This window comes from Mesoplodon mirus (genome assembly GCF_964341445.2).
Source record: "Mesoplodon mirus genome assembly, chromosome: 11".
In the NCBI taxonomy this organism is placed as follows: domain Eukaryota; kingdom Metazoa; phylum Chordata; class Mammalia; order Artiodactyla; family Ziphiidae; genus Mesoplodon; species Mesoplodon mirus.
In genome coordinates this window covers 98,399,314-98,426,110 of record NC_138987.1, presented here as the reverse complement: position 1 = coordinate 98,426,110, position 26,797 = coordinate 98,399,314, and the positions used below count along the sequence as shown (strand labels likewise).

At 39.5% G+C, this 26,797-nt stretch overlaps 1 protein-coding gene across 2 annotated transcripts in view; it reads right to left on the bottom strand.

Annotated features, from left to right (window-relative positions):
• Positions 1-9,202: 9,202 nt before the first annotated feature.
• The window catches only part of FERRY3 (FERRY endosomal RAB5 effector complex subunit 3), a 38,043-nt gene continuing 20,448 nt past the window's right edge, over positions 9,203-26,797 (bottom strand). The window contains exons 10-14 of one of the 2 annotated variants that reach the window (XM_082634674.1): positions 26,462-26,536; positions 22,106-22,308; positions 11,259-11,316; positions 10,479-10,546; positions 9,203-9,876 (exon numbers count right to left, since the gene is read on the bottom strand). In XM_082634674.1, coding sequence (XP_082490800.1) covers positions 9,784-9,876; positions 10,479-10,546; positions 11,259-11,316; positions 22,106-22,308; positions 26,462-26,536 — 497 coding nt within the window. In that variant the 3' untranslated portion in view covers positions 9,203-9,783. Of the gene's footprint in view, positions 9,877-10,478; positions 10,547-11,258; positions 11,317-17,807; positions 19,006-22,105; positions 22,309-26,461; positions 26,537-26,797 lie in introns of those variants that run through there. The other variant, XM_082634675.1, reaches the window with a different exon arrangement.

The following is a 26,797-nucleotide window of genomic DNA, read 5'->3' as shown; positions in this document are numbered from 1 at the left end:
TAATATTTTTTATTATTTCTAAATAATGATAAGGATTTTTACACTGCCCTGACTTCTTTTAGGCAAAGCAGTCCAATTTCACCTAAATGGGAAAACTAAGTAACAGAAGCAAACTTCTTCACCTAGAAGCTGGAGAACAGGCCTGTGGAGCCGCTCTTTCAACTTTGCTCGTTCTTTCAACACGGCTCTGCTGATTCTCCCGAGGGCCTCTTGAACAGGAATCTTTCCGTGAATTCACCTTTCCTTTGTGGAACATTTTTTCTTCTTGTGAGAATCAGCCAGGACCCAACGGCAGTGACGCAGACAGCATGTACTGGGCCAGTAAGAGATCTGCGAGCGCCCAGGGAACCTAAGTTGTATTTCTCTTGAAATTCCTTTTCATGCATTTCTTCCATTCCCGTTGCAATGTCATTCCGAGGAACAGCTGGTGCCACCCTTCCCCATCGAGGCAAGGTTACAGCCTCGCTGGGTTTTGTGCTTTGAGAACAGAAATGGGGGCAGGGGAGGAAAGGGCAGTAGGGACTGGAGACCTCAGGCTCAGTGCCTGCCTCATTTCCAAAGTGTGTTTTTAAAGCCTTGAGGACCTTGTCGTCTGTCGTAGGAATGCTTAACTGTTTGCACAAATAGAGAACCTGACGCTCAGTGAGACAGTCTTCACCAATGTCTGCACGAAGGCCCGGGCCCTGCCGGGTATCCGCAGAAGGCTCTTGCGATCAGCTTCTTCACCATCCGGGCTGTGTATCCCGCCTCCTTTATCTACTCCTGCTCGCATCTGGACCTGACACCGAGGATGCCCCTTCTCTTCTCAGTTGGCCAAGCCATCTTCTTCACATCATTCACGGAGTGTCTGAGACCACTCCCGTCCAGGAAGGCTTCTAGAACACTCAGGGAAATAGTCTTAATCTCACCCTTCTCAGTCCAAATACAAAACTACAGACTTCATCTAAAATCTTTACCATTTAGTATTTTAAATTATGTAAATTATGTATTTGTTATCGGCTTAGTGTTTGGTGTGTCTTCATAAAAATGGTATGTAACACCATAGCTTGATTTTTTCCAGTCTCACCACTTCTGTATATTTCATAATATAGCACCATGTGAAAAACAGATACCTAACACATTTATTTTGATTTCATAGGCCAAATGGTACCTTTAAATTGCCCTGCTGTGAAAGCCACCACTTCATACCTAATAAAACAGCCTCGAGGTGACAGAGGAAGGGCTGGGTAGCAGCTCTTACCCACCTTCTGTGAAGGAACCCTTATCCCTGCACCTGACTGCACCCTTCAAGCTGTTGGCTTTATACTTGGTTACAGGAATTCTGTGAAAAGATTCTCCTCTTTTTGAATGCCTTTTATTCATTTACTAAAATTTTTTTTTAAATTTAATTTTACTGAAGTTTTGTCGATTTACAATGCTGTGTTAGTTTCTGGTGTACAGCAAAGTGATTCAGATACATATATACATACTTTTTCAGATTCTTTTCCATATAGCTTATTACAAGATATTGACTATAGTTCCCTGTACTATAGGTAGGACCTTGTTATCTTTTTTATATTATATATAGTAGCTTGTCTCTGCTAATCCCAAACTCCTCATTTATTGACTAGGCATAAACTGAACATCTTTTGATCATACTACACCCACTTCAACTCGACCTGTCATAGTACAAACCTCGACAGTCTCTGACCCTGGTCTTGCACAGACCAGTCTTCTGTCTACCTGGCTTTGCATGAGAAGCAGTTGCAATGGTAGCATTCATGCTCAGAAGACAATTTCTTGCTCCAAGAACAGAGCACCTACCTTGTTCTTGGTGGGATCACCAGGCTCTTTGGAAAAGGATGTGGAAAGTGTTAGTGAGTAATGGACCCAGTCTGGAGTGGTGTTCTCCTTAGGGTTGTTACTGGACAGTTGTTTCCTTGAGTAGAAAATCAAGACACATTCTATGAGAAAGTTTTTTCTGTGCCAAAAGAGTTTCCATAAGTTATTACATTTAGGCATACTAATAGAGTGCTTTTTGTTTCTTGGAATCAAGACAGACCATCTTATGATGATGTCAGAGGTCCTCCAGTTCAGTCCGCTGGCCAGTTACAATCTGCATACAATTTGGATTGGATGAAACTATTGCTTTTGTAGATGCCTTTATTCGTTGTAGTCACTACTTGTAGCAAATATGTTCTAGATGGGATAGGTAAGGGATAGGGAGCATCTGAGAATGTAGTTCTACAAGGAAAGACAGTGGAAAAGGCGGCAGAACAGCAGAGACAGAAATGGGGACACAGTTATTGGCCAAGTAATGCAGGAAGCCGAAGGATTAAGGAAGCTGAGAGCGCAGTAAGCAGAAATAAAGATGCTCCCCGCTGTCTGATCATCACCGTGTTGACTCAGTGTCACTAAAACACTGCCAGTTGCTGCTTTAGACCAACTTCCACCAGGCCCACACGTAGGCACACTACTTTCCCAGTCCACAAAACGTTATTAATAGACAAGGGCAAGGTCACAAAGGGAAGATGAGATGGGGTAAAGAATCCAAAGTCCTTTTTTGACTCTTATAAAACCTTAGAAAGAGTACCTTAAAAGCAAGTTTTTGAAAGGGAGGGATTTAAAACAGTCACATTTGTCTCATATGCTTCTATAAAAAATTATCACAAGAAATCCATACTTGCAATGTATATTTCACTGCTTTGTAATTTTTAAAATTTAATTGGAAAATAAGGTACAGGAAAGGTTTTATTTGTATGTTAATTAAGCCTTGTACCTGGTATGATTCAAATCTTTTGGAAAAGTCAAATATCTCCATGAAATTGTAGTGAATAGTCTCCTACACCTAGTATCTGTGTGTGACACATAGGAAGTTTTAACTCACGAATATTCACAGATAGGACATAATGGTAGGAAAAAAGGATACTTTTTTTTCATAAAGAGACTTTAAGAATAACTGTATAGAGGAGAGGAACCAAGATGGCAGAGCGGAAGGACGTGCTCTCACTCCCTCTTGCGAGAACACCAGAATCACAACTAGCTACTGAACAATCATCGACAGGAAGACACTGGAACTCACCAAAAAAGATATCCCACATCCAAAGACAAAGGAGAAGCCACAATGAGATGGTAGGAGGGGCGCAATCACAGTAAAATCAAATCCCATAACTGCTGGGTGGGTGACTCACAAACTGGAGAACACTTATAACACAGAAGTCCACCCACTGGAGTGAAGGTTCTGAGCCCCCCGTCAGGCTTCCCAACCTGGGGGTCCAGCAACGGGAAGAGGAATTCCTAGAGAATCAGACTTTGAAGCCTAGTGGGAATTAATTGTAGGACTTTGACAGGACTGGGGGGAAACAGAGACTCCACTCTGGGAGGGCACACACAAAGTAGTGTGCGCATGGGGACCCAGGGGAAGCAGTGACCCCCGGGTCAGTCTCTTCAGGGGAGACTGAACCAGACCTACCTGCTAGTGTTGGAGGGTCTCCTGCAGAGGCAGGGGGTGGCTGTGTCTTATGGTGAGGACAAGGACACTGGCAGCAGAAGTTCTGGGAAGTACTCCGTGGCGTGAGCCCTCCCAGAGTCTGCCACTAGTCCCAACAAAGAGCCCGGGTAGGATCCAGTGTTGGGTTGCCTCAGGCCAAACAACAAACAGGGAAGTAACCCAGCCCTACCCATCAACAGTCAAGTGGATTAAAGTTTTACTGAGCTCTGCCCACCAGAACAACAGCCAGCTCTACCCACCACCAGTCCCTCCCATCAAGCCTCTTAAGATAGCCTTATCCACCAGAGGGCAGAGAGAAGAAGCAACAAGAACTACAATCCTGCAGCCTGTGGAACAAAAATCACAGTCACATAAAGATAGACGAGATGAAAAGGCAGAGGGCTATGTACCAGATGAAGGAACAAGATAAAACCCCAGAAAAACAACTAAATGAAGTGGAGATAGGCAACCTTCCAGAAAAAAAAATTCAGAATAATGATAGTGAAGATGATCCAGGAATGGAGGCAAAGATCGAGAAGATGCAAGAAATGTTTAACAAAGACCTAGAAGAATTAAAGAACAAACAAACAGAGATGAACAATACAATAACTGAAATGAAAACTACACTAGAAGGAATCAATGGCAGAATAACTGAGGCAGAAGAACGGATAAGTGACCTGGAAGACAGAATGGTGGAATTCACTCCTGTGGAAAAGTTAAAGAAAAAAGAATGAAAACAAATGAAGACAGCCTAAGAGACCTCTGGGACAACATTAAATGCAACAACATTCACATTATAGGGGTCCCAGAAGGAGAAGAGAAAGGACCTGAGAAAATATTTGAAGAGATTATAGTCAAAAACTTCCCTAACATGGGAAAGGAAATAACCACCCAAGTCCAGGAAGCACAGAGAGTCCCATACAGGATAAACCCAAGGAGAAACATGCCAAGACACATAGTAATCAAATTGGCAAAAATTAAAGAAAAATTATTGAAAGCAGCAAGGGAAAAAATGACAAATAGCATACAAGGGAACTCCCATAAGGTTAACAGCTGATTTCTCAGCAGAAACTCTACTAGCCAGAAGGGAGTGGCATGATATACTTAAAAAGAGATGAAAGGGAAGAATCTACAACCAATATTACTCTACCCAGCAAGGATCTCATTCAGATTTGATGGAGAAATCAAAAGCTTTCCAGACAAGCAAAAGCTAAGAGAATTCAGCACCACCAAACCAGCTCTACAACAAATGCAAAAGGAACTTCTCTAAGTGGGAAACACAAGAGAAGAAAAGGATCTACAAAAACAAAGCCAAAACAATTAAAAAATGGTCATAGGAATACACATATCGATAATTACCTTAAACATGAATGGATTAAATGCTCCAACCAAAAGACACAGGCTTGCTGAATGGATACAAAAACAAGACCCATCTATATGCTGTCTACAAGAGACCCACTTCAGACCTAGGGACACATACACACTGAAAGTGAGGGGATGGAAAAAGATATTCCATGCAAATGGAAATCAAAAGAAAGATGAAGTAGCTATACTCATATCAGATAAAATAGACTTTAAAATAAAGAATGTTACAAGAGACAAGGAAGGACACTACATCATGATCAAGGGATCAATCCAAGAAGAAGATATAACAATTATAAATATATATGCACCCAATATAGGTGCACCTCAATACATAAGGCAACTGCTAATAGCTATAAAAGAGGAAATTGACAGTAACACAATAATAGTGGGGGACTTTAACACCTCACTTACACCAATGGACAGATCATCCAAAATGAAAATAAATAAGGACACAGAAGCTTTTAAATGACACAATAGACCAGATAGATTTAATTGATATTTATAGGACATTCCATCCAAAAACAGCAGATTACACTTTCTTCTCAAGTGCACACGGAACATTCTCCAGGATAGATCACATCTTAGGTCACAAATCAAGTCTCAGTAAATTTAAGAAAACTGAAATCATTTCAAGCATCTTATCTGACCACAATGCTATGAGATTAGAAATGAATTACAGGGAAAAAAATGTAAAAAACACAAACACATGGAGGCTAAACAATATGTTACTAAATAAGCAAGCAATCACTGAAGAAATCAAAGAGGAAATCAAAAAATACCTAGAGACAAATGACAATGAAAACACGATGATCCAAAACCTATGGGATGTAGCAAAAGCATTCAAAGAGGGAAGTTTATAGCTATATAAGCCTACTTCAAGAAACAAGAAAAATCTCAAGTAAACAATCTAAACTTACACCTAAAGGAACTAGAGAAAGAAGAACAAACAAAACCCAAAGTTACGAGAAGGAAAGAAATCATAAATTTCAGAGCAGAGATAAATGAAATAGAAACAAAGAAAACAATAGCAAAGATCAACAAAACTAAAAGCTGGTTCTTTGAGAAGATAAACAAAATTGATAAACCATTAGCCAGACTCATCAAGAAAAAGAGGGAGAGGACTCAAATCAATAAAATTAGAAATGAAAAAGGAGAAGTTACAACAGACACCGCAGAAATACAAAGCATCCTAAGAGACTACTACAAGCAACTCTATGCCAATAAAATGGCCAACCTGGAAGAAATGGACAAATTCTTAGAAAGGTATAACCTTCCAAGACTGAACCAGGAAGAAAGAGAAAATATGAACAGACCAATCACAAGTAATGAAATTGAAACTGTAATTAAAAATCTTCCAACAAACAAAAGTCCAGGACCAGATGGCTTCACAGGTGAATTCTATCAAACATTTAGAGAAGAGCTAACACCCATCCTTCTCAAACTCTTCCAAAATGTAGCAGAGGAACACTCCCAAACTCATTCTATGAGGCCACCATTACCCTGATACCAAAACCAGACAAAGATACTACAAAAAAAGAAAATGACAGACCAATATCACTGATGAATATAGACGCAAAAATCCTCAACAAAATAGTAGCAAACAGAATCCAACAACACATTAAAAGGATCATACACCATTATCAAGTGGGATTTATCCCAGGGATGCAAGGATTCTTCAATATACACAAATCAATCAATGTGATACACCATATTAACAAACTGAAGAATAAAAACCATACGATCATTGCAATAGAGGCAGAAAAAGCTTTTGACAAAATTCAACACCCATTTATGATAAAAACTCTCCAGAAAGTGGGCACAGAGGGAACCTACCTCAACATAATAAAGGCCATATATGACAAACCCACAGCAAACATCATTCTCAATGGTGAAAAACTGAAAGCATTTCCTCTAAGATCAGGAATGAGACAAGGATGTCCACTCTCACCACTATTATTCAACATAGTTTTGGAACTCCTAGCCACAGCAATCAGAAAAGAAAAAGAAATAAAAGGAATACAAATTGGAAAAGAAGAAGTAAAACTGTCACTGTTTGCAGATGACATAGCATACATAGAGAATCCTAAAAATGCCACCAGAATACTAGAGCTAATCAATGAATTTGGTAAAGTTGCAGGATACAAAATTAATGCACAGAAATCTCTTGCATTCCTATATACTAATGATGAAAAATCTGAAAGAGAAATTATGGAAACACTCCCATTTACCGTTGCATCAAAAAGAATAAAATACCTAGGAATAAACCTACCAAGGAAACAAAAGACCTGTATGCAGAAAACTATAAGACACTGATGAAAGAAATTAAAGATGATACCAACAGATGGAGAGATATACCATGTTCTTGGATTGGAAGAATCAATATTGTGAAAATGACTATACTACCCAAAGCAATCTACAGATTCAATGCAATCCCCATCAAATTACCAATGGCAATTTTTACAGATCTAGAACAAATTATCTTAAAATTTGTATGGAGACACAAAAGACCCCGAATAGCCAAAGCAGTCTTGAGGGAAAAAAAATGGAGCTGGAGGAATCAGATTCTGTGACTTCAGACTATACTACAAATCTACAGTAATCAAGACAATATGGTACCGGCACAAAAACAGAAACATAGATCAATGGAACAAGACAGAAAGCCCAGAGATAAACCCATGCACCTATGGTCAACTAATCTATGACAAAGGAGGCATAGATATACAATGGAGAAAAGACAGTCTCTTCAATAAGTGGTGCTGGGAAAACTGGACAGCTACATGTAAAAGAATGAAATTAGAACACTCCCTAACACCATACACAAAAATAAACTCAAAATTGATCAGAGACCTAAATGTAAGACCATACAGTATAAAACTCTTAGAGGAAAACATAGGAAGAACACTCTTTGACATAAATCACACCAAGATCTTTTTTGATCCACCTCCTAGAATAATGGAAATAAAAACAAAAATAAACAAATGGGACCTAATGAAACTTCAAAGCTTTTGCAAAGCAAAGGAAACCATAAACAAGACGAAAAGACAACCCTCAAAATGGGAGAAAATATTCGCAAACAAATCAATGGACAAAGGATTAATCTCCAAAATATATAAACAGCTCATGCAGCTCAATATTAAGGAAACAAACAACCCAATCCAAAAATGGGCAGAAGACCTAAATAGACATTTCTCCAAAGAAGACATACAGATGGACAAGAAGCACATGAAAAGCTGCTCAACATCACTCATTATTAGAGAAATGCAAATCAAAACTATAATGAAGTGTCATCTCACACCAGTTAGAATGGGCATCATCAGAAAATCTACAAACAACAAATGCTGGAGAGGGTGTGGAGAAAAGGGAACCCTCTTGCACTGTTGGTGGGAAAATAAATTGATACAGCCACTATGGAGAACAGTATGGAGGTCCTTAAAAAACTAAAAATAGAATTACCATATGATCCAGCAATCCCATTACTGGCATTACTGGGCGTATACCCAGAGAAAACCATAATTCAAAAAGACACATGCACCCCAATGTTCACTGCAGCACTATTTACAATAGCCAGGTCATGGAAGCAACGTAAATGCCCATCGACAGACAAATGGATAAAGAAGTTGTGGAACATATATACAATGGAATATTACGCAGCCATAAAAAAGAACGAAATTGAGTCATTTGTTGAGACGTGGATGGATCTAGAGACTGTCATACAGAGTGAAGTCAGAAAGAGAAAAACAAATATCGTATATTAACGCATGTAAGTGGAACCTAGAAAAATGGTACAGACGAATTGGTTTGCAGGGCAGAAGGTGAGACACAGATGTGGAGAACAAACGTATGGACACCAAGGGGGGAAAACCACGGTGGGGTGGGGATGGTGGTGTGCTGAATTGGGCAATTGGGATTGACATGTATACATTGATGTGTATAAAATTGATGACTAATAAGAATCTGCAGTGTAAAAAAACAAACAAAAAAACAACTATTACTCAACTTTCTTTGGGTTATTTGTATGGAAATATGTTAATATAAACGTTTCAGACATTACATGAAATACCTAAAAATCTTATATGTTCTGGTATAATGTTATAAGTCATAATTCTAGTTATTACTTTAAAATGTATATCTCAGAAATAACTAAATTTCCTTGTCAATTGCATTATAATGAACTTTCATCAAATCTTTAACCGTGGTCATTTTTAAGTCTTTTGTCATTTACAGACAGTTCTGGGTGTACTCTGACGCTTTCGCAAAAATGTTCCTATAAAAGGGTTTCATCTTCAGGGAATTCACGGAAAAGACTCTGACAAGTACAGGTTTCTCGTAACTGACTATACTGTTGAACTGAATGAACAAGCATTTTCAGAACTCTAATGGAAAACTGATGAATTCATAAAAGTGCTAACAAAAGATCAAGATGAAAAAAAATTAATTACATGGGACTGAGTGAACTGATGAGGATGATTATAATTTTTGTGACTTTCTGTTTGAATAAAAAAAATAAACTCCACAAGGACTCGGAGGCAAAAAATATACAAATCAATTTTCACTGCAAAGTAAAGGAGCTGTTACAGTGGAGGATTACTGGACTGAATGTCAATATTACGACATAGTGTGAGTGTGTTTTGTGTTTGGTAATTGCAATCACTGTTGCTTTTTTTGTGGTCATCCATTTACAATGCTTGGTGTCAGTTTATCTCTTGTAAAAATAAAATACAGTGTGTGTGTGGGTGAAAAAAAAGAATAACTGTATAAGTAAGGGGCTGAGCACTAGTCTGTACGGCATGTGGATTTTGGAACGTTTAACAGATGTTTATCATGATTTGATTCGTGGCTTGGGTGGCAAGTCCTCTTTCTGGGCGTCTTTTGCTTGACAGAATCCCAGCACATCTCAAGTTCCTGGATAGTTTACGCATCCTCTTCTGCCAGATATCAATCTAGGGGCTTTAGTGCTTAGATGTCAGGGTGAGTGTTGATGATACTCGGAAGATCTGGGGAAGCATGTTACTAAGTTGGTAAAACATTTCTTCAGAAATGCTCTGTTAAGAGGTAAGAAAAAAAAAGTTTGCACTTGTTAAATCATCACTGATTAAAAAAATGTTTAAGTATTTTAAAACATGGAAGTCATGGCGGTAGTTCTAGACATGGAGTGTAATATGTGAACACTATCTTTCAGAGCTGATTTAACTGCACAGCTGTGGGCAGGGCTGTTTCTCTGGATCCAGCCTCTGAGAACCTATGCTATTTCTGTTAAATAATAAGTCTGATTACCAGAAAAATCCCTAGATAACTGTAGTGCATTCAGTGATAAGTTTTGCTAAATTCTACATAGAACACGGAATCATTCTCTGCTCATGTCCTTCTTTATGAATCTATATAACATAAATGTGGGGCGGGGAAGGAAAGATGAGTTAAGTTCAGCTTTGGGGTTTAATCAAAGATCCCTTGAGTGACAGATACTAACATCTTTGACAGTAAGCTAAGTGCCTTGATGGCATCCAAACACTTCTCCCCTTAAAACACAGAAAGCTGCTAGCATTTTCTTATGCTATTTTGAGTTTACTGCAGTGTGCCCAGCTATGTCTGCGAGGAATATCACAACAGAGACTGAACTGGGGTGAGAGCTATCCAGATAACACACCTGTGGTACCAGAAATTGCACTGTCCTAGAAATTCCTCCGTCCCATGAAGCCATTTCCATCATGAAACCTAAAACAGAACAACAGACTTTGCTGAATTATGAGTTCTGGTCTTCAAACCTACCAGTCCTTTATTGAAAATAAACTGAATTTTCATCGTGGGGCTGCACGTCTTGACTTTTTAGGTAGCTACTTGCCTGTAGGAAAGGTTAAGCCTGAAGGCCAGATAAACTTCTGCAATCCTTATTTCTCCAGGCCAGAGAGGTTTCACATAGTTCCGTCAAAACACTTGTAATGATCATTTCTTAAGTCCTATTTTGCCTCCACACAATGAAGCCAAAACAGGTTATTCAAGATTAATTAAACACGTGGTTCTATTTTCTTTTCTTTTTAAGAAAATAAAAGGTAACAGAGAGTAAGCTCCATCAATGTCCAAATATCCTCACATTTCAAGAGGTCTGGAGGGAGTTCCCTGGTGGCCTAGTGGTTAGGATTACAGGCTTTCACTCCTGTGACCCGGGTTCAATCCCTGGTCAGGGAACTGAGATCCTGCAGGCCGTGTGACACGGCCCAAAAAAAGAGGAGGGCTGGAGATTTTATTTTGTGGTTGGAAAAAAGGTAGATAAAAAAGCCGCTATGAAATATTTGCTTGTTAAACCATTTAACTGAGGCACCAGATGACAGGGATAACTGCTACAATTCTTTCTCCTGGCTTGCTCTACTTTCAATATTTTCAAGGAAGAAATATAGGTCGCTGTTGTTAAATATAAGGTTGTGTTTACCTTTGACACACTTAAACACAAGTTCTGCTCTCCTTAAGCACCACGGTATAGTCATTTCCTAAAAACAGAAACAAAACAAATCATGTTTTTAACTGAACTTTGTAAGAAAGAAAAAAATATATATATGGTCAGATCTTAATTTATCTATAATGTTGACCATCCACTTACAGGCAACCATTAGCTAATTTCAGCTAGATTTCCTCTGGTTTTTAGGCATGTAACCTGTTCCAGCTGTTAGAATATACTTGTGGAATGCAAACTAACTGAATTAGCCTAGTCAATATAATTTTAAAAATGAACATTCCCTTAAAACTTTCTACATAATTAACTCTAAAGACAAATATATGTGACATAGGAACTCCACCTACTTCTCTCAATATGTTAGCACGAATAATTCTATTAAATTGTACAATATTTGAATAAGCAATGCATTAAAATGGTTTCCTTGGGGCTTCCCTGGTGGCGCAGTGGTTAAGAATCTGCCTGCCAATGCAGGGGACACGGATTCTATCCCTGGTCTGGGAAGATCCAACATGCCACAGAGCAACTAAGCCTGTGCGCCGCAACTACTGAGCCTGTGCTCTTGAGCTCATGAGCCACAACTACTGAGCCTGCGAGTCACAGCTACTGAAGCCCACGCGCCTAGAGCCCATGCTCCGCAACAAGAGAAGCCACCTCAGTGAGAAGCCCTTGCACTGCAACGAAGAGCAGCCCTCGCTCGCCGCAACTAGAGAAAAGCCCACACGCAGCAATGAAGACCCAATGCAGCCAAAAATAAATAAATAAATTTAAATTAAAAAAATGCTTTTTGTGTATAACATGTTATTACAAAGTACCAGAAACAAGCAAGCGCCCTATCCCAGCCACCTAACAAACCAAATGAACTCTTTTTTGGACGCTCCTTCCTAACCCTTGACCAAGTGAGCGCATGCGTGCCACGAACCAACCAACCCACACATTTATACTTTTCTGTGGTCATGATCAGCGATTGTGCCATTTTAAATTCTATTTCTTTTCACTATTATCGAATTACTTTCCCATGCTGCAAGTCTTTGTAACTGTAACAATAAAATATGTTTATTAATTCATTATGGTGATCCTTCATCTCTTTGGGCCTTAGGATCTTTTTTACACTCTTAAAAATCACTGAGGACTGCACTGAGCTTTTGTCTATGTGGATTGTCTCCTGATGTTTATTGAATTAGAAATTAAAACTGAGAAAAAAATTAAAATATTAATTTCATTTAAAAACGATAAACCCACCATATGTTAATGTAACATATGTTTTTTAAATGTAAAGTTACTATATTTTCCAAAACAAAAAAATTTGAGTCAGAAGAGGGGCAATGCCTTACATATCTACAATTCTCATTAATGCCTGGCCTCACGGAAGACATCTGGACTCTCACATCTGCCTCTGCATCAATCTGCTGTGTGATCATACAGCCTCGGGAAGAACTCAATGACGCTCATGCAAGAATGAGAATGCAAAAGGCACAGAATGTCTTAGTATTATCATGAAAATATTTTTAGTCTTGCTGACCCCCAGAAGGGGCTAGCATCCTGGGGGTATCTTCAGAACACAATTTAAAAACTGCTGTTTTATTGAGTTAATGCATCATAATTTATTTAAATGGCCTCTTATAACTCAATTTCCCCTTTTTGTTAATAACATTGCAGTGGACATATTTATGTATATGATGCATGTGTGTATCTACATCTATAGATGAGGGCTTCCCTGGTGGCGCAGTGGTTGAGAGTCCGCCTGCCGATGCAGGGGACACGGGTTCGTGCCCCGGTCTGGGAGGATCCCACATGCTGCGGAGCAGCTGGGCCCGTGAGCCATGGCTGCTGAGCCTGTGCGTCCAGAGCCTGTGCTCCGCAATGGGAGAGGCCACAGCGGTGAGAGGCCCGCGTACCGCAAAAAAAAAAAAAAAAAAAAAAAAAAAAAAAAAAAAAAAGTCATATACATCTATAGATGTCTTGTTTTTTGAATAATTTCTTGGAATACTTACTCCTATAGATTAGTGAAATAAAATTCAAGTTTTTCCCTAAAAGGTAATATCAATTTACATTAGCCATTTAGCAATGTATGCATCATCCAATTTCATCATATTGTTCACCAGCATTTGGACACTTAAATATTATTTAAAACATTATTTAACATATTTACTAATTTAATAGATCCAAAACAGTATCACCCTGATGGCTTTTAAAAAATAGGCTTTATTTTTTGAAACAGTTTTAGGTTGACAGAAAAATTATGAAAATGGTACAGAGAACTGCTATACACTCCCACACTCAGTTTCCCCTGTTAACATCTTATATTAGTAGAGCCCTAGAAGTGAGGCTGTCCACGTACCTATCAAGAATAAGGAGAACATACGACACAAATGAACTTATCTACAAAACAAAAACAGACTAACAGACATAGAGAACAGACTTGTGGTTGCCAAGGGGGAAGGGGTCGGGGGAAGGAAGGATTGGGAGTTTGGGATTAGCAGATGCAAACTATCATATATAGGATGGATAAACAACAAGGTCCTACTGTTTAGCACAGGGAACCATATTCAATATCCTGTGATAAGCCATAATGGAAAAGAATATGAAAAAGGATATATATATGTATAACAGTCACTTCGCTATATAACAAAAATTAAACACAACACTGTAAATCAACTATACTTCAATAAAACTTTTTAAAGAAGGAATAAAGAAACCAGACTACATCAAACAATGGCAGGAAAATCCTTTAGCACTTCTAATCTACTTTGGGTTTTCAGCGATATGTACATCTAAAGCAATAGCAGACTACAACAACTGAATTTTTTCTACATTGTAAAATCACAATTGTGAAGTTATAGGAATTCGGGTGATGACACTGAGGTGAAATAACCAACACACACACAGACACAGACACAGAAAGTCCTATTTTTAACAATTGACAGGAGAAAATTAAGAGAGAACCTAAAAGTTCATTTTGGAAATGTTTCCTCACCAAATAAGGGCTTTAGCCCGTATCATTTAAAGAGCCAGATGAATCAGAGGCTGTTAGAAGGAAGCAGCTAGAATCTGATCTTCCAAGTACCCCATGTACTTTTATTGAACTTAATCATAACTGTCAAATTGCCATGAGGTCACTAAAGGATTTCTATTTGCAGTCAGTTAAAAATTAAACCCCAAATACATTTTTATTCTTTCTACTGGGTGCACTATTCTCTTTGTAAATGCAGTACTATAAACAAATTACTTAAAAACCAGAAAAAAACCTGAACTACTATTGATATCTTATTATTAACTCAAATCCATAGTGCACGCAGATTTCCCCGGCTTTTACCTAATGACGTTTTCTGTTCGAGGACCACATCCAGGACACTTCACTCTATTGAGTCATTACGTCGCCCCAGGCTTCTCTTGCCCTGAGTTTCTCAGACTTCCCTTGTTTTTGATGAGCCTGAGTTTTGAGGAGGGCTGATCAGGTATTTTGTAGGACGCCCCCTATTAGAATTTGATGTCTGCATCATGATTAGACAGAAGCTATGGATTTGGGCAGGAAGACTACAGAGGTGAAGTCTCATTTTCATCACACTATGTCAAGGGTAGATAATCCATGTGATTTATGACTAGTGATGTGAGCCTGGAACACCTGGCTGGGGTGGTGTTTTTAAGGTCCCCAGTCCTGACCTTCCCCTCTGACCTCTGTGGAAAGAAGTCACTAACTGTGGGCAGCCCACACTTAAGAGGTGGAGATTTTGTGCTCCCCTCCTTGAGGATGGAGTACCTACATAAGTTACTTGGAATTCGTCTGCATGGGAGGTTTGTTTCTTCTCCCCTATTCATTTACTTATTCGAGCATTTGTTTCTATCAGTCTGGACTCATGGATATTTACTTTATATTTTGGGTTATAATTACCTAACCTTCTCTCAGTCTTGCTCTAATTGGCCTCTCCGGCATTATTCACACTTCTCATGAAACGTGCCGGCCCCTCTCCTGGGCTGAGTGTCACTGAGCTATCCCAGGCCTTCACCCATCTCTGACAGTCTCTGCAATCTCAGGTCTAGTTATTGCTATCACTTCCCACGCAGTTTCCTGGACCCCAGAATTTCCCCCTCGAACTGATTTGGCTGATTTATCTGAAATACCTTTCTGATCACATCAGACTCCTGTTTAGTAAGTTGCAATTGCTTCCTACTGCCGCATGAATAACATCTAAGACTTTCTTTAGTATTTAAGGCTAATTACCTCAGAACCCAAACTATCTCAGCTTCTATGACTTTTAAATTAAAAAGTGAGGTTTCACTCCAGCCTGCCTGTCCGCCTTTTCCTGAACATGATCTGCAATGCCTGTCACCCGCTCCTCCTATGTTCCTCAAGCCATTTCTTTTGCCTAGAATGCCCTCCCCATTCTTCCCATCTGTTGAAACCTGCTCTTCCCTCCCTAACCGTCCTCTCCTTCATGAAGTACTTCCTAGTTCCCCAGCTACAAATGGTGTCTCTGAACTCCCAAAGTACTTTGTTTTTGTTTTATCTCCATGATCACATTTTACTCTGTCTTTTTTGGGGGGGTGGGGTGGGGGGCGGTGGTAGAGGAATAGGTAGGGAGATGGGATCTATGTCTTCTTTACTAAGGTGTGTGCTCTCTAAGGGCAGGAGCCACTTTTTATTTACCTTTATTACCTTTATGATGATGCCTCCTGCAATACTGAGCATACAGATGCTCAAGCATACAGGTTGAGTGAGTGAATCATTTATTATCCATGGAAATTTAAAAAGAAAGTGACTTTCTCTGTAGCTAGAGAATTAGGCTTTGAGAGGAAACTACTTTTTTTTCTTTTTCTTTCTGACTGTGCCTTGCGGCATGCGGGATCTTACTTCCCCGACCAGGGATCGAACCCGGGCCCTCAACAGTGAAGTGCAGAGTCCTAACCACTGAACTGCAGGGAATTCCCAGGAAACTACTTTTTCGTGTCCAAGATACTTTTAAGATTGATAAATAAAAGGGGTCTAGTTGCCAAAAGGGCTAAAACATAAAGAATCCTCTTTTCCAAGACTCTGGAAGCTTATAAAAATGACTAGTAGAATTGCCTGATGTTTAAATTAAGTTTATAATACGTCTTAGCTTCAAAGTTCAGGAAGAATATTTCCTTGTAACTGCCAAGGCTGTTACAAGAGAGCCACGGTGCCTTACGGGAGTACACACATGCACGGAGTGGCAAGTTTTTGTCTTTTGGCTTATTTCTGCCTAGTTTTAAAAAATGTACAGAGGGAGCAAGGTGACTAAGAAATACCTACTTGCGGCTAAGAGGAAATGCTGATAGCTCTGAAAACTACAATAATAATGTCTTACATTTACATGGAACTTTACAATATACATGATTTGTATCTCACAAAAAACAACTTTTATAAACTTTTTTGTTTAGGACACTGAGAAAGGTAGAGTAAACCACTCAAGGTCACGTGACAGTCTGAGACCTGCATTTTGTCGTTTTCTTAACAGTATCTTTTGATGAGAAAAGGTTTTAAATCTTAATGAAGTACAATTTATTAAGCGTTTCTTTTACGGTTTATGCTTTTTTGGTGTCTTAACAAATCTCTGCTTAATCTGATACCAGGATTTTCTTTTGTGTTTTCCTCTAGAGGTTTTATACTATTAGCTTTTTTGGCTTAGGTCTATGATCCATTTTATGGATGATCCAAGTTAATTTTTTTGTATGATTGTGAGGTAAAGCTCAAGGTTTTTTGTTTTTTGTTTTCCTGTATGAATACCCTATTTTTCCAACACCACTGGTTGGAAACACTACACTTTCTCACACTGAACTGCCTTGGCATATCTGCTGTAAATCAAATGACCATATATGTACAGATTTATTTCTGGATTCTTTATTCGTTCCTTTGATCCACAGTCTATTCTTTTGCCAATGTCACACTTTACTGGTTATTGTAGCTTGCTAAGCTTGTAAGCCTTGAAATCAATTGCTGTAAGTTCCCCAACGTTGTTCTTTTTCAAAATTGTTTTGACTGTTTTAGGTCCTGTGTATTTCATATAAACTTTAGAATTAGCTTTATCTCCAAAATCACCTTATAAGGATTTTGATTGGGATTTAAATCTATAGATCAGTTTGAAGAGAACAGATAACAGTACTGAGTCTTCCAACCAATGAACATAGTATATCTATTTATTTAGGTCTTTTAAATTTCTTTCAGTAACTAAAAACTCAGTTTTGTAGTTGCTAGGTCATTTTTCCCAGCATCTTTTTACTTGAAGACATTTTAAGCTTGTCTTCAAGCTCTCTAAACACAGTAATCAACTATTTTATGGTCCGTGTCTCACAATTCCAGTGCCTCCAAAGTATTTGTGTATCTGTTTTTAGATTTCATTGTTCCTGTTGGTTTTCATTAGTGGTGTTTTATTTACTTACCCTTCACTTGCATTAAACATTTTATTGAAGGATCATATGTGGGAATAAATGCTAAAGTATAACTGAGTATTTGCATCACCTTAAAATGCTACTCTAAAACATAACATTTTTTCAAAATACCATGGAAATAATCAGAATCAAGGAATTATTACTATTCATACTATTATAATAAAGCACGTTTTTACATATAAAAAAGCATTATCTGACAGTAGCTTGTCTTGTCTGTAATTTATTGTCATCTACGATTAGCCTTTGAAACATCTCAGGCTAAGGCCAAGGCTAAGCACTGCTTACATGAGGACAACCATTGTGCAGTGTGAGCACAGAGCTTCCGAAGGGCCAGGCTTCAGCACCAACATACAGAATACATATGATCCCACTGTATTAAAGTCAGGATCATGATGGAAATGATGAAAGACTGAAGCACAAGTTAGAACAGGGATAGTTCTAGTGGTTTGACCAAAAGTAGATGGAAAAAATCAAGTCCCTTCACTGCCCCACTTCTCCAAAGATCATCCCCTTTTATCCCTCAATATCTTGCTTTCTTGCTTTTGGTATGTGTGGCTAATAGCGCGGTCCAGAGCAAATATCTATGAGCCAAATTAATACGAACTCTTCAGAATGATGTGAATTAACGCAAAGTTTCATCAGTGCTATACAGAGAACACACCAAAATACCAGCTCCGGGCAGGATCCCAGGATACCTTCGAAGTGACAGACAATTTAATTTTCAGATGATATGAACACTCACATTCTGTTTACTTTCGCTTAGCGCTACTTAGCAGCAGGTGGATCAGAAAGGAAACTAGAAAGCTGCAGGCACCTGCATAAATACACACCCAGGTGGTTTTTAAAACCCCCATTTGCCCACACAGAGGCTCCATCCCAAGCACCCCCGTCATTTGTTCTCTGATCGAAACCAGCACCTGAAAAGAATGGCTTTGAGGACTCTAAACCGCAAGCTTTAGAAGTCAACAAGGTCACAAGAAGACATGATTTACTGGGCGTCATCGTGGGATGTGGCCTGTAGTCCTGTAAGGAGCTCTCTTCTGGAAGTAACCCTTAGTATATATTATACAGTAGGTGGCGTCTACAACACAGTGGGTCAGGTAAGCACAGAACGCTTTTGATCATGAGTTCTAACTAACAGCCAAGTGACTAAATCTTAGCGTCACATCTGTGAGAGCACATGTGAAAGAAATCCATTGAAGAAGCTGAACGGATCATGTGAAACACTTCAGACTTCGGAAATGAGGCAGGAAACTGGGCCCGGTGGCTATACTTTAGATGATAAGTGGGCACGGCACACACAGAGTAAATTCTAAACCTGTGAAATTGAAATGAGGATGCCAGTTCTAATTATGATCACAGACAATATCTTGTATCTAAAGTTAGTGGCTGCACTTTGACTACCTAACCTGAATCTTCCAATTAGAGTAAGGCTGAACTGCAGAGCTGATTAACTGGTATATACTTTTAGGTCTTCACTGTGTGTCTTAGATGGTAGATATAAGAGTTATTTCCTGGGTTTATGCACCCCTGAGGGAAATTGCAAGACTATCCTTTATCTCAAGCTTGTGCCTCGGAGGTTCCTGACACACTCATATGAATCGGTTTCATAAGCATCAGCAGAAGGTGAGAAACAGCCGTCTGTCTTTCTCATTTTTTACGTTCAACAATAGCTTTGGGAAATTATTTGACTGGATCTACCAAAGCTAAACAGGTGCCTGGCCTACCGTCTACGAATTCCATCCCTAAGTATGTATCCAACAGAAATGCCAAAACGTATGTTCTAGAATGTTCACAGCAACATTCGTCGCAATAATCAAAACCTGGAAAGCACCCGAATGTCCACAAATAGTAGAATGACTAAACAACTGTGGTCCAGTCATGCAGTGGAACGCTGTGTGACAATGAGAATGAGCAATCTACAACCACAAACGGTACTATGGATAAATTTCACACACACCATACTGAGTGAAAGAAGCCAGATACGGGAGTATGTACAATAGGATTCCACCCACATAAATTACAAAAACACACCTAACTAACCTATGCTTTTCAAAGGTGGAGGGAGGGAATGTGGGTTAAGCGATGGGAAGGGAGCACAGGGCGACGCTGGGGTGCTGGCTGGTGACGTTCTGTTTCATCATCTGGGCGTTGGCGATGCTGGTGTTCAGCTGGTGAAAATGTGAGCTGTATACTTATGTGTGCTTTTCTTTATGTGTATTATATGCTAATAAAAGGTTAAGAACAACATCTGCATCAACCACAACAATTGTAACAACTAAAACCCTTCAGTCCCAAATGATTCAACAAGTTAACAGCACAAACAAAAGGAAAGGTCAGGAACTCGGGGTTCGTGACCTGCACGTTCATTCCCCGTCTATCAGGTTAGACTGAACTCCAGGATGACAGTGTCTTCAGATCACAAAGATCTACAGAGATAAAATTGGTAAGAGCAGGATGTCTTCCTTCTTGCCGATAGATTATGTTTTCCTTTCCTGTTTTTTTAAACTGCAATTCATTTCTACAGCTGTTTTTATCGACGCTGGGACACGGACTGTTTCCGACACTGTCATCATTACCTTGCACACACTGCAATATGGGAACTGAGAGCCTGGCAAGTCTGTTACAGGAAGAAAACAAGAGCTGAAATGCTTTGGGATCCTTGCACGAAAGCTAAGACAAATACTGCCTCTATATCCTGTGCAGTGTTGTCTGAGTTTGTAGGATAAACTTCTTGACCCGAATGGATGTTTAAATACGACCAATGGGAGGATGGTGGCTCAATATACTTTCGTGAATTAAAATGGACACTCTGGAAACAGACTTAATGTTCTGCAGCTGGCTGTCCCAATTTAAAACCTGTAACCTTTGTGACACTGTGGGAGAGGGCACGCTATAGTATCAGATGTCTGGAAGTAAATCCGAACTTAGTGACTTTTGGAAACACTGTTTTTGAGGTTGTTTCCCACCTACATATAACCATTTTTATAAACTGGTTAACCAGGAGTCCAGCTGCAGGAATGTTTGGATGTTTCCGTGTGGCTGGAATTCATCACAAACTTTCTTTGTCACTCCCCAAAGACTCTTTTATAGATGGACTAGTTAGTGACGCTAACGACGGCTAAAAATTCCTGATGGGACTAAAACTTTATAAAGCTACAGTGGGAAAAACAAAACAAAACAAAACATGTTGGTCAATCTCTCCTAATGCCGTATTAGGTATGACTGAGGCTGAGAAATTAAAAAGTTTGATGCAGCTTGCATCTGATGGAACCAGAATTTTTTTAATCAAAACGATAGTGTGTCTGGTAAAAAATACAAATGAATTGTAAGTGGGAAATCATTTAAAATCATCCTGTCTTATATGGAATTGATTTTTTTGTGTGTGTTTATATAGAGTATTGCATTTAAAATGAGGTGCCCTATAATGTGATGAGTCTAACTGGGGACTGAGTCACTCTAAAAAGTACAATATCAGATCTTTTACCCTGCGCTTTATGATACAGTATTTATATACATCTATTACTTTGGTAAATAACTTTTAATAATCGATGATCAAACTTCCTTCCTTTCACAAGCTGTACTTGCCAGTTAGCCATTTTGCTTTTTAAAAAAGTGCCACTCAAAACAAGCAGGCACCATGTTGCTGACATGGGTTCCTTCACCACGTGGGCCACTGGCTCTCCCAGAGGGACTTGCCTGCACCCGTTTGTCTTGAGGCTGCTTTGCTCCTCCAGACTATCTGAAGTTGAATTTTTAGTCTCTGTATTGTATTTCTACAACTTATCCCTTCTAACCAGTTTTTATGTAGGTAAGGGACGAAAGCAGGAGAGAAAGCAAACAGCCATGGAAGGAGATTTTTAAATTAAAAACGTAAAATAAAGTCCAGTACATCATAAAATGAATGAATGATTACGCCACATTTTGGTCATAGAAGCCAGCACTTGTATTATCCTAAGAGCATCCTTGAGAAAACGTTAAAATGAGGCTGGCTTCTTCCCGTCATCTAGCTTCTCTTTCTATTGCCTATTAATGCCTACTCAGAGAATGCAAACTAATTTTAATGTTAGCCAAAGCCAAATACAAATGTGGAGGTAAATCTAAAGCTACTTAAGACAAAAATAGATGAGAAGGGGGAGGATTAGGGGCACATGCCTTATCCAAAGCTAAAAATAAGTCTGGCTTTCTAGTTTACCTACTATAGGATAATGCTAGAGTTCTTCTGAACATATATGGTTAAGGATTATTCCGTTTTATGTTATATGTCACTCAATTCTATTGATGACATATAGGAGATGCTGATAGGAGATGCCAAGCCTCATTAGTTAAACAGAGCTTTTACAATGTAAAGTGGATTATTATTATTATACAATATCTTAACATTTTCAGAAAACATTGGTATTTTTCTATCTGCTTACCTCTGACATATCATGCACCAGCAGGAGAGGAATACTTATTGTTGTGATGTCATGGGTGCAGCAAACCTTGAGTATGTTTCGGAGACCCATAATGGCAGGGTCCCGAGCAGTGATGTTTCCCGATTTCACGTTGTCGTCCACACAAAGATGGAAAGCAACATGTATTTCTGAGAGATTAGAATGCCGAGTAATGTAAAATTCTCCTGTGAACAGCAGATACAATCATGACTTTCAAATGCGTAAGTCACACTCATCAGTGGGCTTCATAAACAACTGTAGTGGGCAGCCAGTGTGTTGAACCAGCAGAGGTGTTATCAGGAATGTCTGTTGGACTCAGGAAGCAAATATAATTAGTGCTCCTTCATTCTTGGAAAGAAGGGTGATGAAAAAAGAGGCCAAATGTACCTTAGGTTCCTAAATTGGTACGAAGAGACCACCAAGCTTATTTACTCATAAGTAGGTCAAATGAGTACTCGTCATCGCTATATTGATGTAAATGCTCAAAACGTGGTACTGAACTCAAACTTAACATGTAAAAACAGGCTCCTTGATGACCTGTCTTCCCTGCACCCTGAACCTGCTTCTCTCCATCACGGTTTAGGGGTCCAGTCCCCCTCCCGTTAGCTGCACAGGACAGAAACCAGGAGTTGCCCTTAATTACTTTCTTTCTCTCACTGCCTCTTCCCCAATCCAATTCACCACCAACTATTTTCAGTGTATCTGCAACATATACCTCAAATATCTCAAACCTGAGCATTCCAGTTTTATTGCTATCACCCTAGTTCATGCTGCCATCATTTCACTTAGGTTTCTGTAATAGCCTCTTAATTAACCTCTGCTCCTAGTCTTGCCCATCTACAAACCACATCCACATTTGCAGTTAAAACGATTTAAGTATAAATCAGATTATATCACTCTCCCATTTAACGTGGCTCACACGACACTTGGGAAAAAATCCAAACTCCGTCCTCTTGTCTCACCCTCTGCTCCTGCCTCAGCCACACAGACTCTGCTTAAGATCTTCAGACACACAGGGCTTGTTCCTGATCCAGGGCTGCTCCCCGAGAGAGGCTTTCCCCCAGGATTCTTGTCGACTGACTGCTTTTCGCCAATCACACCTCAGAGTGAAGGTCACCTCCTCCCAGAGGTCTTCCTTGACTGACCCATCTGACTGATATAGGACTCCCTCACCCCTCACTTATTCTCTTTCACATTGTTCTATGTTCTTCTCAGCACTGAAATTCTTCTGTTATTTGTTTATGAGGTTATTTTAAAGGGACCACTGTTTACATGCTGTGACTGTAGGGATTTTTTTCTCTCTTGTTTAATGTTCTATCTCTGGCACATGGAACAACAGGGCCTGGAACATAGAAGGTACTCAGTAAGCATCTGTTCACTGAATGGGAAACAAATGTTTTGGACTGAATGCCGGCACAGTGTTTATCAAACCTTAACATCCAGGCTTTCTACAATCACTCTATCTTCTATGTAGCCACGCTAGACATTGGCTTTTATATTCTGCAGTTTCTGTCAATATAAATAAAATATATAAAAATATGTTTTTATAAACACACTGGCCTCACTGGAAAATCTGTTACGTCCTTCTAGGAAAACTCTGCTCTTCTAAGAACTATTCTTCTATCGCTAACCCACATCCTCACAAATTCTGCTCATCCTGGCTTCAAAGTCCTTATCTTAGGATTTTACTTATATTTACTTATAAACATATAGTAATTTTGAAGTATTGAATATACTTTGGCACAATGTTTAACCATTTCCAATTACTAGTGTACATAAGCTGTGCCCATGGATGCCACTGAAAGGCCCCAGGCAGAGGTCTTTTTTTTGTCTTTAACTTATACAATAAAAGAACTAGATAAGCAGTAAAAGAGAAAGGCCAGGGACTTCTCTGGTGGCGCAGTGGTTAAGAATCCGCCTGCCAATGCAGGGGACACGGGTTCGAGCCCTGGTCCGGGAAGATCCCACATGCCGCAGAGCAACTAAGCCCGTGTGCCACAACTACTGAGCCCGCGCTCTAGAGCCCGCGCGCCACATCTACTGAGCCCTCGTGCCACAACTACTGAAGCCCACGCACCTAGAGCCCGTGCTCTGCAACAAGAGAAGCCACGGCAATGAGAAGCCCGCGCACTGCAACGAAGAATAGCCCCCACTCGCCACAACTAGAGAAAGCCCGCGTGCAGCAACGAAGACCCAATGCACCCAAAAATATGTAAATAAATAAATTTAAAAAAAGAGAGGGCCTCCCTGGTGGCGCAGTGGTTGAGAGTCCGCCTGCCGATGCAGGGGATATGGGTTCGTGCCCCGGTCTGGGAGGATCCCATATGCCGCGGAGCGGCTGGGCCCGTGAGCCACGGCCGCTGGGCCTGCGCATCCGGAGCCTGTGCTCCGCAACGGGAGAGGCCACAACAGTGAGAGGCCTGCATACCGCAAAAAGAAAAAAAAAAAAAAAAAAAAAAAAAAAGAGAAAGGCCAGTGACAGATCTAAACAAACCAGACAAAGGAAAAGTAAAAAAAAAAATTGTCCGGCGAGTAGTAGTATAGCAATTTCCCTGGCAGGCAATAAAAGACGCAGACTGCTTATCAGAGACCCAGTATATCCAATGAAGCGTCTCACCTCTTGAACTCCTACTGATGGTTCACGTGATGGTACTCATAGCATTAAACATGGGCTACGGTCCAGGACTGAGGCTGAGGACTTAGTGGACAAGTCAGGTGCTCCTAATCCCCAAACTGGCACTGCTTCGTTTGACCTCAGATAACCTGTCCTGGGCCTCATTTTACCCGTTAGTAAGATGGGGGTCTCGGAGCTGGTAGTAGTAATCAAAATAACATAAAAAGGACCAGACTGGGTGTTAAAAAGATCTGGTCTCTAGCATTTATTGGCGGAATGATCTTGAGCAAATCAATTCAACTTACAGATCCTCTGTACTTCGTGAATTAAATGGGGAAAATAATGCCTGACTGCTCTCCTCAGAAAATCGTTTTGAGAATTAGATGATATAAACTACAAATACTTAGATAATGATAAAGCAAACCCACTGGTTAAAAGATACATAAATCAAACTTTTTCTTTGCAACTTCAAAATCTAAAAGCATTCTGTGATTTGGATCTTTCTCTCCTCCTGTACACTTCCTGGCCATGCAGCATCCTTTACCCAAATGGAAATTCAGATGCTATCAGCATAGCTAACTGAATTGTCACTACTTCTCTGCTAATGAGGACTTCTGACACAGTCTTCTGATTTGCTGGTAATAATGAGATACTAACCTATAGGCTTTTTCCAAAAAGGAGCAAGAAGGAAAATAAATACAGCAGTAAAGAGTTAAGTTTAAAAAAAATCAGACGTTGGTACCTCCGGAACAGATAAGATTGGCACATTTTAAGAAAGCCACAAAATATAGATGATTTAAATTATGGATCTACGAAGAGAAATACAATAAATCCTGTCTCAATGAAGGTATTTTTAGATGGAGCGGAGGACAGTTTCCTGTTCCACATAGTGGAGGAAACAGCATGTGGTGACGCAATCTGCCACTAACATTATCCACTAAGGTGGGCTATCTGAGGTGGGAGCATATTCGGAAGCTGACGACCACAAGCGAACTGGCCAGGAGACAAGATGAGCACCAGGATTAAACAGAATGTGACCTATGTGTAGAAAATCCGGGGGAGGAAACAAACTTGGTTGTTTATGAACCTGCAACATTTACCATTTGGCTTAAAAGACTTTACACTTATAACGTCTACAAATAGGCCTTCCCTGTTATGCCCTGTCATACAAACACTGCCAAGGATCATCAGAGTGCATTCAACCTGGAAGAGGATCAAGAGAGTGAATTTCCAGTGGATAAAACAATATATCCAAGAATAATAAAGCAGATAAGAAACGGAAAGCAGGAAAATTTATGGGGAAATGGCAAAAAGAAAGGTTCTAAATCAGACGACCCGTGTTCTTTCCACATGTTCAACTGTTCACATCTCTATTTAGTATTGCTTATTTCATAGTAAAAATTATTCTTTGGTTCATTTAAGAAACTAAGAAACAATGTATAAAAGAGGACATTTGAAATAGCAAATAATGATTAGACGTATGCAACTGCTTGAGGAAGTTTTCTTGTATGGATCCAGGAAAAGTCAGTGCTACTATAAGAATAAAGATTTAGTTGCAGAACATTGTGACAGTGTGTTTATAGATGATAGATACAATGTTCTAAAGTGATACACTGACCAACAAAAATTGTATAAGGTACACCATAAGAACTTATGTTTCAAATCGATGATTTCAATGTATGTGATTATAAGGAGATTGCAGTTTAAAGTAAAATAATACTTACCAGGTAAAATATTTAAATAGTTTCTATCTGCATTCTTAGTCTTATCATCACTTCCTCCATTTCGGTTTCCAGAATCTATTCATAAGGTAGTAATGCAACGGGAAAGAACACAATAACATATGAAAGCACATTACGACTACTATTCCCCAAACAACCACAACAACAGCAAAGATTTACTAAGGATCTCTAGGTGCCAGGTAGTCAGATACATGCTTTACATGGATGGTCTCATTTAATTCTTACAAAATCCCTCTAACCACAACCCTGTGAGGGACTGGTGTTCTCTTCACGTTATACACGGGAACAGAGGATTAGCGAGGAAGGCACAGGTAAGTG